At 45.4% G+C, this 15,231-nt stretch overlaps 1 protein-coding gene across 1 annotated transcript; it reads right to left on the bottom strand.

Moving 5' to 3' along the window:
- Positions 1–3,410: 3,410 nt before the first annotated feature.
- On the bottom strand, positions 3,411–5,276 carry LOC142205055 (E3 ubiquitin/ISG15 ligase TRIM25-like). Its single transcript, XM_075276404.1, has one exon. The coding sequence runs from the start codon at positions 5,256–5,258 to the stop codon at positions 3,444–3,446; it is 1,815 nt and encodes a 604-aa protein (XP_075132505.1). The 5' UTR covers positions 5,259–5,276; the 3' UTR covers positions 3,411–3,443.
- Positions 5,277–15,231: the final 9,955 nt, after the last annotated feature.

Here is a 15,231-nt window from a genome sequence, read left to right on the forward strand (position 1 = left end):
TTTATCAGATTTGGGCAAACCTCATGAGATTCATTTTGCTAATATTCATAAGACTCATCTGACAGCTTTATTTCACTCTGAGCTAGAACTGCTATTATTATACTCTGGGGATCTTTAAGTGGAGACTCAGAGGAGATACACAAACATGACAGTCATAGTCAATTATCCTAGGCCAGGGTTTGATTGGCCCACCGGGGAACTGGTGAATCCCTCAGTGGGCCCCGACTGTTAATTCCTCATTTAGCCACGGCAGATGCATTGTTCATGTTCATGTATATGTGTCTTGTATACTGTGTGAGTATTGTGTGTTTGTATACAGGTATGTGTGAGGATATACAGTATGCTATAATAATGTGTATGGGTGAGTGTATGTATATATGTGAGTATATATAGTATTCATATACATTCATAGAAGTATGTATATGATATATCTGGTATATCAATGTATATAAATGAATATGTGTGAGTATATATGCTATAATGTATATGTGAAAGTATATATAGTATATGTATAAGGCCTGGTTCACATCTGCGTTTGGTAATCCGTTTGGGGAGTCCGTATGAAGACCCCCCCTGAATGGATTACCAAAATCATTAGCAAACATTGTGCAGTGATAGCACACCGACCCCATAGACTATAATGGGGTCCGTGTTGTGTCCGCACTAATCATGCGGACAAGAAAGTAGATCGTGAAGTACTTTTCTGTCCGCATGTTCTCTGCAGACACCGCACAGAAAGCACACGGATCCCATTATAGTCTATGGGGTCCATGTGCTTTCACTGCACATCGTTTGCTAATGTGAACCAGGCCTGAGTGTGTAGGTATATAGTGTGTGTGCAGTCCCATCCACACATTGCAGTAAAATACACGCAGCGGACACATTGCAATTTCTAAAACTGTTGTGGTTTTGGAAATCGCAGCATGTCACTTATACCCACAGACACACCGGCAACTTCCCTATAGGCATAAAGGAAGCAGAAAATCCTCAGAGGAAACCTCTGTGGAGTTTCTGCAATAAGCGGTGTGGGAAAAACTGCTGTGTTCCCGCCAGGGTTTTTCCTGCAGCGTTTTTTTTTACTGTGGGATGCTACATGGGGCCTTAGCCTTAGTGTTCATTCACACAGAGGAAAATGGCGGTGAATTTGGTGCTGAATTTCAGCGCTGAAAAAAGCCTTCCATTAACTTCAATGCCTTTTTCTGCTAGCAGATAAAGGAACCCATTGGAATCAATGGGAGGCTTTTTTTTCCGGCGCTGAAATTCCACACCAAATTCAGCGCCATTTTCCTCCATGTGAATGCACCCTTACAGTGTAGTACACAGTATACTGAGATGATAAGGATGAGGCCCAACAGCGACACTCAGTTAAAAACCCTGTGGAAAAAAAATAGCAGTGAATCACAATGTATTTTTTTCCACAGTGTTTTTCATTGCGCTTTTGATACATTTTCCCTGTACTTTCTCCCGGACATTTAGTACTCTGTTTCCGGTTTTAAAAAAATGGTTTCGCCGCGGAGAGTATAAAACGCTCCAAGGTGCTCACGGCCGGACTCGGTAAGACAGGTTTCCGTCTTCTGCATACAGAATAAGGAAACCTGATAACAGAGACCCGAACGCTGGTGTGAACCCAGCTAAGCTGTTCCCCAGGGCATCTGACATCACTCAAGAAGACCAAAGTGGACCTGCACCAGGTGCCATAATGTGAGGTGATTGTGACTGTTAAGTTTACTCACCTCCCCTGGGCCTCCATCTTTTATACTCTGGGGTCTGTTAATCCTTTACTTATCAGTTGAAGGATGCAAAGAGGTGAAGGTGGCGGAAGAGGTAATAGGTCCCCTTTAACAGAAGCAGAAGCATACCTTCATGGCCACCATCCAACTGAGCAATCATCACTTTATGAATATTCAAATCATGCTTCAAAGTGCAATGGGGGCAGGCTTGGTTTGCTTGATTTGCATACAGACAGTTACAAGTGCTCCTGTTCTTCTGTGGAATCACTGGCTAATGTTGCCCATTTAGATGTAATTGACATGTGAAGGTTTTGTCTATTTATTGGAAAATCTGTCAAATCAGGCCCGCCCCCAGTGCACTTGCTGGATAACATCCATATCCATAAAACATGATTATCTCTGCATCACTTCATCAGTTTGTGACCACAACGGTAGGTCTCTGCTCCTATTAAACGCCCCTACACAGCGATATCATTGGTCTGGGAGGCATTTTGGACCTGACAGAATCCCTTTAATGATGCAACACGTTGACAGATTGATAAATTTACTGGAAATTCCACATGATAAATTCCTTACAAAGTTTGCCAGAAAATGGCAGAAATTCTTATTCCGCCATGATTAAGATGATTTCACATAAAAACCCCGATTCCAGATTTATGTGCTCAACCCTCCACTCATCACAACGTTCAGACGCCATGTTTTCTTGTCATTAGTTTTTATTACACATAAATGGTCTGTTGATTTGGAAATCTCTCGGAGTAACGTTATCTAGGAGGTGTGTGTAAAATATATACTATCTTTGTTGCCCATAGCGACCAATCACAGCTCAGCTTTCATTTTCCCATAGCAGAGTATGAAATTTAAGCTGTGCTGTGATTGGTCGGTATTGGCAACAATGCAACCAATAGGAAATGCGGACACACAGATAAACTCTGAAAGCTGTATGTATTTTAGATGAAAAAAAGTAAATTATATTATTGAATAAAAAATATATATTAAATATATATAAAAATCAGTCAGACAAAAATATAATAATGGGTTAATCACACAAGAATATAATACAAGAATATATTTAATATATATAATAATAGGTGAAATACAGACTTAGGGAGGGTTCACACGGAGTTACGTGCCGCGTGATGTGGCACGTAGACGCTGCGTGAGCTTTAGGCTGGGTTCACACGTTGTCTTTTGGCTCGTAATTTGGCACATAGCCAGGACCGTATACACGGCGTATACTAAATCACGGCCGCAAAATAGCATCGCGTATATGGTCCAGCTCCCATTGAAATCAATGGGAGCGTATACGGCCCGCAAAAGCTCCCACGGAGTCTACGTGCCAAATTACGAGCCAATAGACATCGTGTGAATCCAGCCTTTGCGGGCCGTTCCCGCTCCCATTGATTTCAATAGCGCCGCGTATACGATCCACGCTACCATTGAAATCAGTGGGAGTGTGAACGGCCCGCAAAAGCTCCCGTGGCGTCTACGTGCCACGTCACGCAGCACGTAACTCTGTGTGAACCCTCCCTTAGACCAAGCTGAAATGAACATGCAATTTTTTTTTCTTTATTGGAAAAACATAGCTTTATCGCAGCTTTTTTTCCACAGCAGCAAAAATGGCGGAGCCTCGGCCTATATCTGACTTCAGTGCAAGTACAATAAATAAGAAGTGTCCTGCCCTACCTAGCCATGGCTTCAATGCTAAAAGCGTCACCAGATGGGGCCAATCAGAGAGCAAACAGCCGGCAGTGCAAGGCAGCCATGATTCCTCCCAGCTACTGCTCCCCCTGATATCTTAATAGAACCTTCCCCAACCCATACCGCAGCATGAAGGGACTCGGTGAAGGTGGCAGTGAAGGTGTGTAAGTGTCTGATGTGGTCACACAGCTCATAAAAGGACAACTGCCCGGCCTCATAATCCAGACAGATCCTGAATCTATTGCTGGAGATCTTGGGAGGTAACTGGATCACTCTACTGTTATGTATCACTGAATACTGATTCATATTATTGCTCAACAACCTTCCATATAAACACCAGGACTTCCTATTATCTCCAATAAATGACTGGCGCCCCCTTCTGTCTATACTGGGATAACACATCCCCACCTTCCACCAATGGGATCCACTGATCTCCACGTCCCAGTAATGTCGTCCTGCTGTAAATCTCCTGCTACTTATCACCTGATTATACTGGAACCTCTCCGCTGTCACCGGACGATTCTGTCTTATTTTTATCCAGGTTGCAGTTTTTTGATCGTCTGATATAAGGATATTATTACCAGAGGTGTTTACATCCAGTAATATGTCTGCAGGACCCTGCCCATAGATCCCTCCCTCTCCTGCAGCCATTACCTTCCCCCCAACACTCTCAGTCCTGACTATTACATCATCACCTGTACCTGACCTGTACCTTGTACCTGACACAGGTAAATCCTCTATGTGACTGGGCAGTGATCGAGCATTGGGGGGTTGCGGCCTCAATTCCTCTGGTTTTGAGATGGTCTGTAGATATGTCATTAGATCAGCGAATCCTGCATGTAACATCCCTGTAATTCCATTTACATCATGCGTCTTATCAGATCCTCCTGTGTCCTCATCACCTTCCCCCTCCTCAGGGTCACACAAGTCACCTGTGTTTGGGTCCTGTAAGACAGTCAGTGGATCAGTCAGGTTACACAGCTCCTCAATGTGCCTCATCTTCCTGGACAGCTCGTCCTTCTTTATTTCCAGCTTCTGGATCAAATCAGACAGTGATAGTGACTGTTGCTCCTCCTGTCTGGAGATCTCACTCAGGACTTTCTTCTCCAGATCATTAAACCGTCTCCTGATGTCTGTAAACAGGGCAGTGACTCTCTCGGCTTCTCCAGATGCTTTTTCTTGAGCTTTGCTCCAGTACTCTTCCAGACTCTGGACTCTCTCCTCAGTCTTCTTTCTCTTTGTTATCAGTTTCTGGAGAACACTTCTCAGCTTCTTCTTATTCTTCTCAAAGACCTCATCCAGTATCTCTATCCGGTGTCCCCGATGTTCTGCTTCCAAACTGCAGGAAAGGCATATACAAGCAGCGTCTTCAGTGCAATAATATTCCAGGATTTTCTTATGGACAGAACATTTCCTCTTCTCCAGGTTAGTGCTGGGATCAGTGAGGACGTGTTCTGGTCCCTTGCTGTGGACTCTCAGATGGTTATCGCACAGAGAAGCTTCACACAACAGACAGGATTTAACAGCCGGTACAGGAGAGTCAATACAGTAAGTGCAGAAGATCCCAGAGACATCCTGATGTTTCTGAGTAGCGAGGTAATTCTCTACTATATTACACAGTGTTATGTTCTTCTGCAGTGCCGGTCGCCTCTGATCCTTCGCTCTACATTCAGGACAGGAATAAACTCCAGTCTCATCCTGTGTATTTAGATGCTGATCAATACAGACCCGGCAGAAGTTGTGTCCACATCGCAGGGTCACAGGATCTGTATAAACGTTCAGACAGATGGAACACTCCAGCTCCTGTCTTAGAGCAGCAGACGCCATCGCTGACAGCAGAAAGAGGAAATGGACATAAACTTCTCTGACAAACATTGAGTGGGCGTTCTCATTTATCACAAAGGGTGTGGCTGAATTATTCTTTATTTGTATCTAGAGGCTCAGTAATACAGAAAATTTCTAGAAATACAGACCTCTGCATTTATACAAGGGTCCCCAGAGTAAAATAATTTCTCTTTCAGTTCACAGGTGGTGAACCCCCAACGTTTCAAGTCGAAAACCATGTTTCGACAGGTGTAATACACTCCATGTGATGGCAAGGAATATTCAATTTGGCAATTCATTACATGCCGGACAGTAAGTGTTATATATGCAGTGCAAGGTACTTGTCCAAAAATCTTTGTAGGAAAAACAACTCAACAACTACACAGACATATCTCTCAGCATTTAAGCAGGACCTTTCACCACCTCCAGCAGTTCTAGTTCTTAGCATCTGTTAACAGGTATCGCTACACTGATTCCAGTGCACTTGAAATTTTTCCCCACCATTCCTGAGCAACAAGCACAGTTAGTTTAAAAGGCGCCTGATGTGCTATTTAACCCTAAGGCACACCAGGACGTATAGTAACGTCTTGGTGCGCTGAAAAATCATGGTGGACGCTCTGAAACAGAGTTGCCACACTAGCTGCCGGGTCTGCCATGCTTCATACAGCAGGGACCCAGCAGCATTGCCCGTGATCAGAGATGACTCTGATCACGGGCATTTAACCACTCAGATGCCGTTGTCAAATGCGACCATGGCATCTGTGTGGTTACTTTCGCTTTCTCTTTCTTCCAGTTAACAGGATGGCAACACGATCGCGGGAGGCGTCCTTTTACCATGGCAGCCTGAAGCCTTCTGAAGGCTCTTAGCACTGCAATAGTATTGCAACTACTGAAGCTTGTGTGCAGCAAGCTTCAATAGTTGCCTAGGAAATCTGCCATAGATTGCGAAACAGTGATATCGCAGTCTATGGCACAAGTGATCTAAAGATTCCATTTTCAAGCCCCCTAGGGGGACGTAAAAAAAGTTTTACATTTTTTAAAAAAACTTAAAGTTTAAATCCCCCCCATTTCCCTAAATCACATTTAATTATAAATAAATAAATGTAAACATTAACACATTTGGTATCCCCAAGTTGAAAAACACCCAAATTATTAAAATATAAAAACAATTGCCCCATATGGTAAAACAACATACATTCCCCATCATTGTACCAATAAAAATTACATATTGTCTCGCAAAAAAACAAGCCTTACACAGCCTCATACGGTTATTCAAATATTTTTTTTTCTTTAAAATTTTGAATGATTGTACAGTTATTAAAATGAAAACATAAAAAAACTATATAAGGGCTAGTTCACACGGGGCCAAAGGGGCGGATTTTGACAGCAGAATCCACCCCTTACAATTATTATTATGCTTACTTGTATAGCGCCATCATATTCCGCAGCGCTTTACAGACATTGACAGTCACTGTCCCATATAAGGCTCACAACCTAAATTCCCTATCAGTATGTCTTTTTGATGTGTGGGAGGAAACCGGAGTACCCAGAGGAAACCCATGCAAACGCGGGGAGAACATACAAACTCCTTGCAGATGCTTTCCTGGACGGGATTTGAACCCAGGACTCCAGCGCTGCAAGGCTGCAGTGCTAACCACTGAGCCACCGTGCTGCCCCTACAATGGTGGTCTGTGGAGACCACTAGCATTCTTTTTTCCTCTATCAGCAACTGCCGATAGCGGAAAAAAAGAAGCGAGCTGCCCTTTCTTCAGGCGGATTCAGCGGCTAGCTGAGCTGCGGCTTCCACCTGGCAGCCGCAACCTCCGGCGTCGGCCCATTCATTTGAGCCGTCTCCGGGGTGGGGGAAGCCACAATTGCGACATCGTGGCAGGCGGGTTTTGACCATATTTTGACTTAGCTCCCCGAGTCAAAATATGGTCAAAATCCGCCCCATCGTCCCCCGTGTGAACGAGCCCTTAATTTGGTATCCACGTGATTGTACCGACCTGAAGAATAAAGCCATGGAAGCCAGTGGAAGCCATGAAAACAAAACCCATAAGAAAACGTCAAGCACTGCATTTTTTTCTCAATTGCACCTCATTCTGAATTTTTTTCCAGCTTCCCAGTACATTGTACAAAATAATAAATGGTACCATTTTAAAGTACAACTTGTCATGCAGAAATCAGGCCCTCACCAGACTACGTAGACAGAAAAATTAAAAAAGCTATTATGCTATTATTAATTATGTTTTTTGGAAGATAAGGAGTAAAAACCAAAAACACAAAAATGTCTGCGTCTCTTAAGGATTAAAGGGGCTCTATCATTGGGAAAAGCCATTTTTAATTAAACATATACTTGCATAGCCTTCAGAAAGGCTATTCCACACCTACCTTTTGTATGTAAATCCCCTCAGTAGTTTTTGAATGATTGCGTTTTTATTCATATGCTAATTAGCTTCCAGCCAGCATAGGAAGTTCTCATCCAGCACACTCTCTTTTGTATATACAGCACAGGCTGCTGTTGCGCTGACTCCTCCTCCCTGCTCTCACACACAGCACAAAGCAGAGACAGAGGAGTGCTTGCTGAGAACTTCCTGTGCTCGCTGGAGCCTAATTAGCATATGAATAAAAACAATCTCATCCAAAAACTGCTGAGGCGATTTACATACAAAAGGTAGGTGTGGAATAGCCTTTCTAAAGACTATGCAAGTATGTGCTTGGCTAAAAATGACTTTTCCCAATGATGGAGCATTTTTAAGCTCTGTAATGTCAGAAGGGCGGTGTCAGGCAAGGGGGTTCCAATCAGAGGCAGCCAGTGTCAGAGCTCAGAATCACACCAGTTGTCCGCTCCTCCTTGACACCACAATCCAGAGTACAGAGCATAAATAGTATCAGGGACCAAAACTAATAGTACTGACTGCTAGAGAATAAATTCCAACAGTGCCAGTGACAAGTCCTCTTTAAGTATTGTAAAATAACAATGATATGTATACACCATTGTCTAGACAAGTCTGTGCTGTCCATTGTGGGAATGTTGATACCATGAATGTAAAAGAGGAAGTAACCTCTATCAAACATTGTTGCAGAAGGAGGCATAGTGGATAGAGAGGCTGGGTTGCCTCAATGTATATTTTTTCCATTGAGTATTCTCATGAGCACATGTAAATTCATCATTAATATGAAATCTAACATTATGTATATTCTACCTAGTGAATCTGAAAATCTAGGTAGGAGAAGTTGTTGATTCTCCTCTCATGTATATTACTTATATCGTGTGAGCCACTTTTATAATCTTATCCTATCCGACTAATATTATAAATGTGAAAGTTTGTGTGTTTGGATGTTTGTTCCCAAAAATGGCTGAACGGATTTGAATGAAATTTGGCATATAGATAGTTTGTAACCTCGATAAAAACATGGGCTACTTTTTATCCTGGTAAATGATATAGTTTCATGACTGTTGCGAATTTATGTTCACATACTATATTAAGCAGTAGAGATGAGCGAGTAGTGAAATACTCGATATTCGATATTTGTTTCGAGTAGCCCCTCAATATTCGACTATTCGACCGAATATCGAATCCCATTATAGGGTAAGTTCACACGGGGTTTTTTGGTCAGGATTTTGAGGCCATATCCTCCTCAAAATCCTGACCAAATAGACGGCTCCCATTAAAATCAATGGGATCCGGTCAGTTCTTTTTTTCCAGGAGCTGGAAAAAGAAGCAAACTGCTCATTCTTTCAGGCAGATTCGCCTCGCGACATCCACCTCAAGACACTGCCTCCTGACTAGGCCCATTCATTTGGGCCTAATCCGGAGCACCAGCATCCAGTCGCAGCTACCCATATTTTAGTTCCTGTCCAAAAAACCCCGTGTGAACTTACCCTAAGAGTGAGTTCACACAGAGTTTTTTGGTCAGGATTTTGAGGCCGTATTTGCCTCAAAATCCTGACCAAAAAGCTGGCTCCCATTGAAATCAATGGGATCCGCTTAGGAGCTTTTTCCGGGAGCTGGCTTGTGCCTCGCGATTCGGCCTGAAGACACTCCCTCCTCCAGACTAGGCCCATTCATTTGGGCCTGATCCGGAGCATAGAGCGTGGCTGGATACTGGTGCAGTGCACCGGCTTTCAGTCATGACTCCCCGGTTTTTGGATTGGAACCTGAGGTGGCCTCCGCCTCAGGTTCCGATCCAAAAAACCCAGTGTGAACTTACCCTCAAGGATTTATCCATCTTTCTAATATTGATGGCCTGTCCTTAGGATAGGCCTTCAATATTACATCTGTGATGATACAACAGCCAGAACCTCTGCAGATCAGCTTTTCCAGGACAGCGTGGCTACAGGTAATGGTAAGGGCTAGTTCATACGGGGGGCGGTATAGCTGGTTTTGGCACCGCGGTGAGCAGCAATCACTCTTGGGTCAAAACCCGCCTGCCACAACTGTCGCGGCTTCTCCCCCTGGAATCGGCTCAAATGAATGGGCCAACTCCGGAGGTTGCTGCCACCAGGCAGATGCCGCAGCTCACTGAACCGTGGATCCACCTGAAGAAAGGGCAGCCTGCTTCTTTTTTTAAGTGAACGGAAAAAAGAAGCCTGGCGGTCTACATAGACCACCATTGTGAGGAAGCGGATTATGACGTGGATTACGCGCCATCATCCACCCCCTCTGTGCCCGTGTGAACGGGCCCTTACATTCTAGGAGCCATGCTGCTCACATTCCATACAGTGTGTAGCAGTGGATTTAGGTACTGTGGTGGTGCACATCGTGTGGTGGGTGAGGAGCATGGCTCCCGACATGTTTTTAACTTTAGTCGCCCTGTCTCGGTAACGCTGGTCTGCAGGGATCCTGATGGTGAGCCCCTAGAAACAATTCCACTGGTGGGTCCTAGACACCCCAGTCCGACACTGTACTGCCGTATATACTACTGGTAGTATGACAGTATACAGGAATGAGTGAGTGAGTTGACAAACTGATAGATTGTATACAAATTTATGTTTTTTTGTACACAGAGGGTAGATATATTGGGCCTATATACTGCTGTGTATACTGGATAACAGTATACAGCTTTGTTATTACTTCTATGGGACAGATATATAGGGTATACCACTGGTGGAGAATTTAACCCCTTAAAAGGGCATTTGTGAAATTTTATGAGCTAACTGTATATACTAGTGGTGTATATATACTGGTAAAGTAGTTTAGCTCTTAACCCCTTCCCGCCGATGGCATTTTTTGATTTTCATTTTTCGTTTTTGACTCCCCTCCTTCTAAACCCCATAACTTTTTTATTTCTCTGCTCCCAGAGCCATATGAGGTCTTAGTCTTCGTGGGACAAATTTTTCTTCATGATGCCACCAATAATTATTTTGTATAATGTACTGGGAAGCTGGAAAAAATTCAGAATGGGGTGGATTTGAAGAAAAAAATGCATTCTTAGGGGTTTTGGTTTTACGGCGTTCACTGTGCAGACAAAATGACATGTCCCCTGTATTCTGTGTTTCGGTACGATTCTGGGGTACCAAACTTATACGGTTTTATTTACATTTTGACCCCTTTAAAAAAATCCAAAACTGTGTTGAACATTTTTTTTTTTCTAAAAGTCGCCATATTCTGACAGCCGTAACTTTTTTATATGTCTGTATACGGGGATGCATAGGGCGTCTTTTTTGGTGGGGCCGGGTGTACTTTTTAGTTCTACCATTTTTGGGAAATGTTTTTGCTTTGATCACTTTTTATTCAAATTTTTATCAGAATCAAAACAGTGAAAAAACTGTTTGGCAGTTTTGACTATTTTTCCCGCTACGGCGTTTACCAAACAGGAAAAATATTTTTATAGATTTGTAGAGCGGATGATTTCGGACACAGGGATACTTACCATGTATGTGTTTCACAGTATTTAACTACTTTTATATGTGTTCTAGGGAAAGGAGGGTGATTTGAATTTTTAATACTTAAAAAAAAAAAAAAAAAAAAAATTATTTACTTTTTTTTATTTATTTTTATTTTTTTATTTTTTTACATTTATTAGACCCCCTAGGGGTGCTGAACCCCAGGGGGTCTGATCACTAATGCAATGCATTACAATGCTAATGCATTGCAAAAAATCATAATTTCTTTTGCAGGCTGCATAGACCAGCCTGCAAAAGAAAGAGATTGCAGACTGGCTGGGAGCCCTCCCGGCTGTCATGGCAATGTGACGTCGGCCCTGGAGCTTGCTCCAGGCGCCGGCGATCACCAGCAAAATGGCGGCGGGGACCGATCGGAGACATTAGCGCCGGTTGTCTCCGAATTGCAGAAAAATTATACTGATGCTCTCGTTCCCTTACCCCTCCTGGGCTCCCTCACAGTTCTCTTTAGTCATCTTCTAGCCTTCTGTCATGGACCACAAAGAACACTGAAGTCGGTGATTAGGCCTCAGCCGCCTCGTGAGACCCATAATGTCACCAAGTAGGCTGTCCTCCATCTCTAATCTGCAAGTTATCCCACATCCCCTAATTTTAAGACTTTGGCCAACCTCTTGAATCCCTTCAATGTGCTAGACCACATGTTGTATTGACATTAACCCCTTAACTGCCCTAGGCAACCAGGGAGGTAGACAATAACTTTGAATTCAACACCATATAATATAGTTACACTGGATGGATGTGTACTGTTTGACTTATTACATTATTATGTAATTGCTGCTGTTTTGTATTGCCTGGCTGAGTGGGAACAGTGCCCAAGTCCCCAGATGACCTGTCGCTAGCTTACAGAGAATGTTGCTAGTGATTCTGCAAACTGTAACAAAGGGCGGGGGAGGGGGGGGGGAATGTGTACCAGGACACACTCCACTGTAATAGGGTACTAAGGTTTGGGTCCTATCAACATTACGACTAGCTTATACTGAGAACTCGCACACACGGGAGGAGATTGGCAGGTAAATATTGGAGTACTTAATATATTTTGCAGAGAATGAAGATCAGATACAATACATAGATTGGTGGAGCCCTACTGAGACTACATAACTGTCCGGACACACCTGCCACGGCTGTCAGTCTACATATCCACATATATATATATATATATATATATATATATATATATATATATATATATATATATATATACTGTGCAGTCCTATGGGAGCAAAACCAAGAGTTTCCAACAGTCCCAAATTTTCTGCCATAGTCCCTAATTTTTCACAACAGTCTGTCAAATTTGGGCAGTCCTGAACCTAAAACTGGGCATGGCTAGTAAGATCTCATTCCAAAGTGGGAGGCCTCATGTAGGCATGGGCCTGGGAGCATGTCCATGAGCCGTCCAGGACAGGCCGAACCCTTTATATGCATCCATACCTCCCAACCGTCCCGATTTCCGTGGGACATTCACGGATTCGGTGTCCTGTCTCGGTCGGTAGGAGGTATGTCCCGGTGTCAACTCATTTGTTTGTGTTAAACATTGAGGGGAACATAATGTAGAGGGCCCATGAAACTGGGGGCAGATGAAGGGGGGGGGGGAGAACAGCATGACATTGGGGCAGATGAAGGGGGTTAGAATGGCATGACACTGGGGCAGATTAAAGGGGGGGATGGCATGACACTGGGGCTGATGAAATGGGGAGAGAACGGCATGAAACTGGTCAGAGATGGGGGGGACATGAAAAAAATTAATGAGAATGGGCGGAGTCAACATAAAAGTGGGCGGAGCTAAATTTGCCGCGGCACACACTGCATATTTTGTCCCTCTTTTTGGCTCTTCGAAAGTTGGGAGGTATGGGCATCCTTATCTACATGACTGCCAGGAAGAATATGTCACTGGTATATGTGAGTGTATGGATCCCAAAAACATTACACAGGAAATCAAGTAGAGATGGGCAAAACACATAGGGTTAGATACATGACATAGCGGGGGGTATCACACATAATAGGATTAGATATATAGTGCAAGGTACAGTATCACATATGATAGTGTTAGATACACAGTTTAGCAGACTGTATAACACATGATAGGATTAGATACACAGCTCAGAAAACAGTAGTACATATGATAGGATTAAATAAATGGCTCAGCAGGCAGTATCAAATATGATAGGATTAGATACCCAGCTCAGCATACAGTATTGCATATTAGGGTGCATTCACAAGGAGCAATGTGCTGCGTGACCTGGCACGTATACGCCGTGTGAGATTTTGAGCGCCGTAAACGCTCCCATTGATTTCAATGGGAGCCTGGATCGTATACACCACGTTATTTTGCGGCCGTGATTTTACAAAATCACGGCCTCAAAATAACGCGGCGTATACGATCCAGGCTCCCTGAGATCCGGACGGCTGATTAAGCCGTCCGGGTCCTGACCTCGCGTGCTGGCCTCGCTTCCTCCTTCCCCCCTCCCGGCGGCTGACGCTGGCCTGGGCGGGGTTTTGGAGGAGGCGGGGCTTACACGCGCTATTTAACTTCCGGCGCTGGGCGGGGACTTCCTCTTGGATCCCCGCCAGCGTTCGGAGCGGTTGATCTTCACGTCTGAAGATCATGGACCTAGGTACCCGGCAACAGCAGCTCATGGAGCTGCTGCAGCGAAGGGTAAGTGACGAGGGGACGGCATGGCTGGAGACACTGCTCACTTTGAGCGGTGGGTTCAGGCTGCCTCCCGCTCCACCGATGCCGCAGTGGGAGACCTCTACCCGGCCTAGCAGGACGGCGAGGCCTCCCGTGCGGCTGTCTTCCGATGCGGCCCCCAGTAGCCGGAGCAGGGCTCTGGCTCGGGGGTCCGCGCGTTCAGTATCGCGTGCTGCCCGGGCTCCTGCACGTACCGGGTGGCGCGCAACTTCACAGTTGGGTGGCGCGGGCGCCGGCCCCCTTTACACGTGTCTGGGCAACATGTTGGGGGGGGTGGTCCCCCCCCCCCTCCCGCCGTTACTGATGATAGCCCAGTGGCCCCCCTGCCTGTTGAGCCCCCTCTGCCTGTTGCCCCCCCGGTGCCTGCCCAGTTGGTGCAAGGGAGTGCCCCCCCTATGGTGGCTTCCCAGCAGGCCCTAGTTGTTGGGCCTAGTGACCCCTCTTTTTCCGCTCCCCCTGTGGCACCCCCACCGCAGCCAGGTAGATTGGCGCGGTGGTTTGGGAGGGCACCTACCACCCCTGCTGGGACAGACAGTGCCACAATGAGCCAGAATGTAGCGGCCGGTGTAGCCGCTCAAGCATCTGCTCCCCTACTGGCCGCTGCTTCCCCAGTTTTGTTCAATGAAAGTGAAGAGGAGTTCTTTGATGTAGATTATGTGCCCGGAACTCCGCATGTTTTGCCACGCACTCACTCCCGTTCGTTTTCTAGTCACGCGCCGGGGTCTGGGGCCCGCTCCTACAGGAGCTTTGGGCCTGATGATGAGTCTTTGCGTTCAGGTCGTTCGCGGCGTTATCGGAGTCGCTCTAGGTCGCGGAGTCGCCGCAGGCGTCGTGGGTCTCGTTACAGTAGGCGCAGGTCTGCGTCCCGTTCGTCATCTTCATCGCGTGATTCGCGTAGGTCGCGGCGATCGCATTACAGCAGGAGTTCCAGGAGGCGGAGTGGGAGGAGAGAATATGGTTCCGCCCAGGGCGTCCCAGTCGTGCCTGCTGTTGTGGTTCCTGAACCTCCTCCTGTAGTGGCTCCGTTGCCTCCATCCCTGGTCGCTTCGTCGCAGATTCCAGTGATTCCGGCTGGTGAGTTATCATGGTCACAGGCTTGGTCCTCTCAAACGCCACCTGCTGGTGGTGATGTGTTGGATGTTTTAAAAGCTATGGTTAGTCAGTTGGAAGGTAGGGGGCAGGCATTTGCTTCCCCAGGGGCGGCTAGTGCGCAGCCTGAGCCGGTCCCCCCTCCTTCAGGTTTAAGGTTTCGTGATTCTTATTTTTGTGCCGTAGCTCCGTTGGGTACTCATGTATCAGCGGAGCTTCGTCAGAAGATCACGTCTAATGAGTATGTTGACATTTGGCTCTTGTTATCCCCCGATCAGATGACGGTAGAT

Source organism: Leptodactylus fuscus, chromosome 5, assembly GCF_031893055.1.
Source record: "Leptodactylus fuscus isolate aLepFus1 chromosome 5, aLepFus1.hap2, whole genome shotgun sequence".
Lineage (NCBI taxonomy): Eukaryota > Metazoa > Chordata > Amphibia > Anura > Leptodactylidae > Leptodactylus > Leptodactylus fuscus.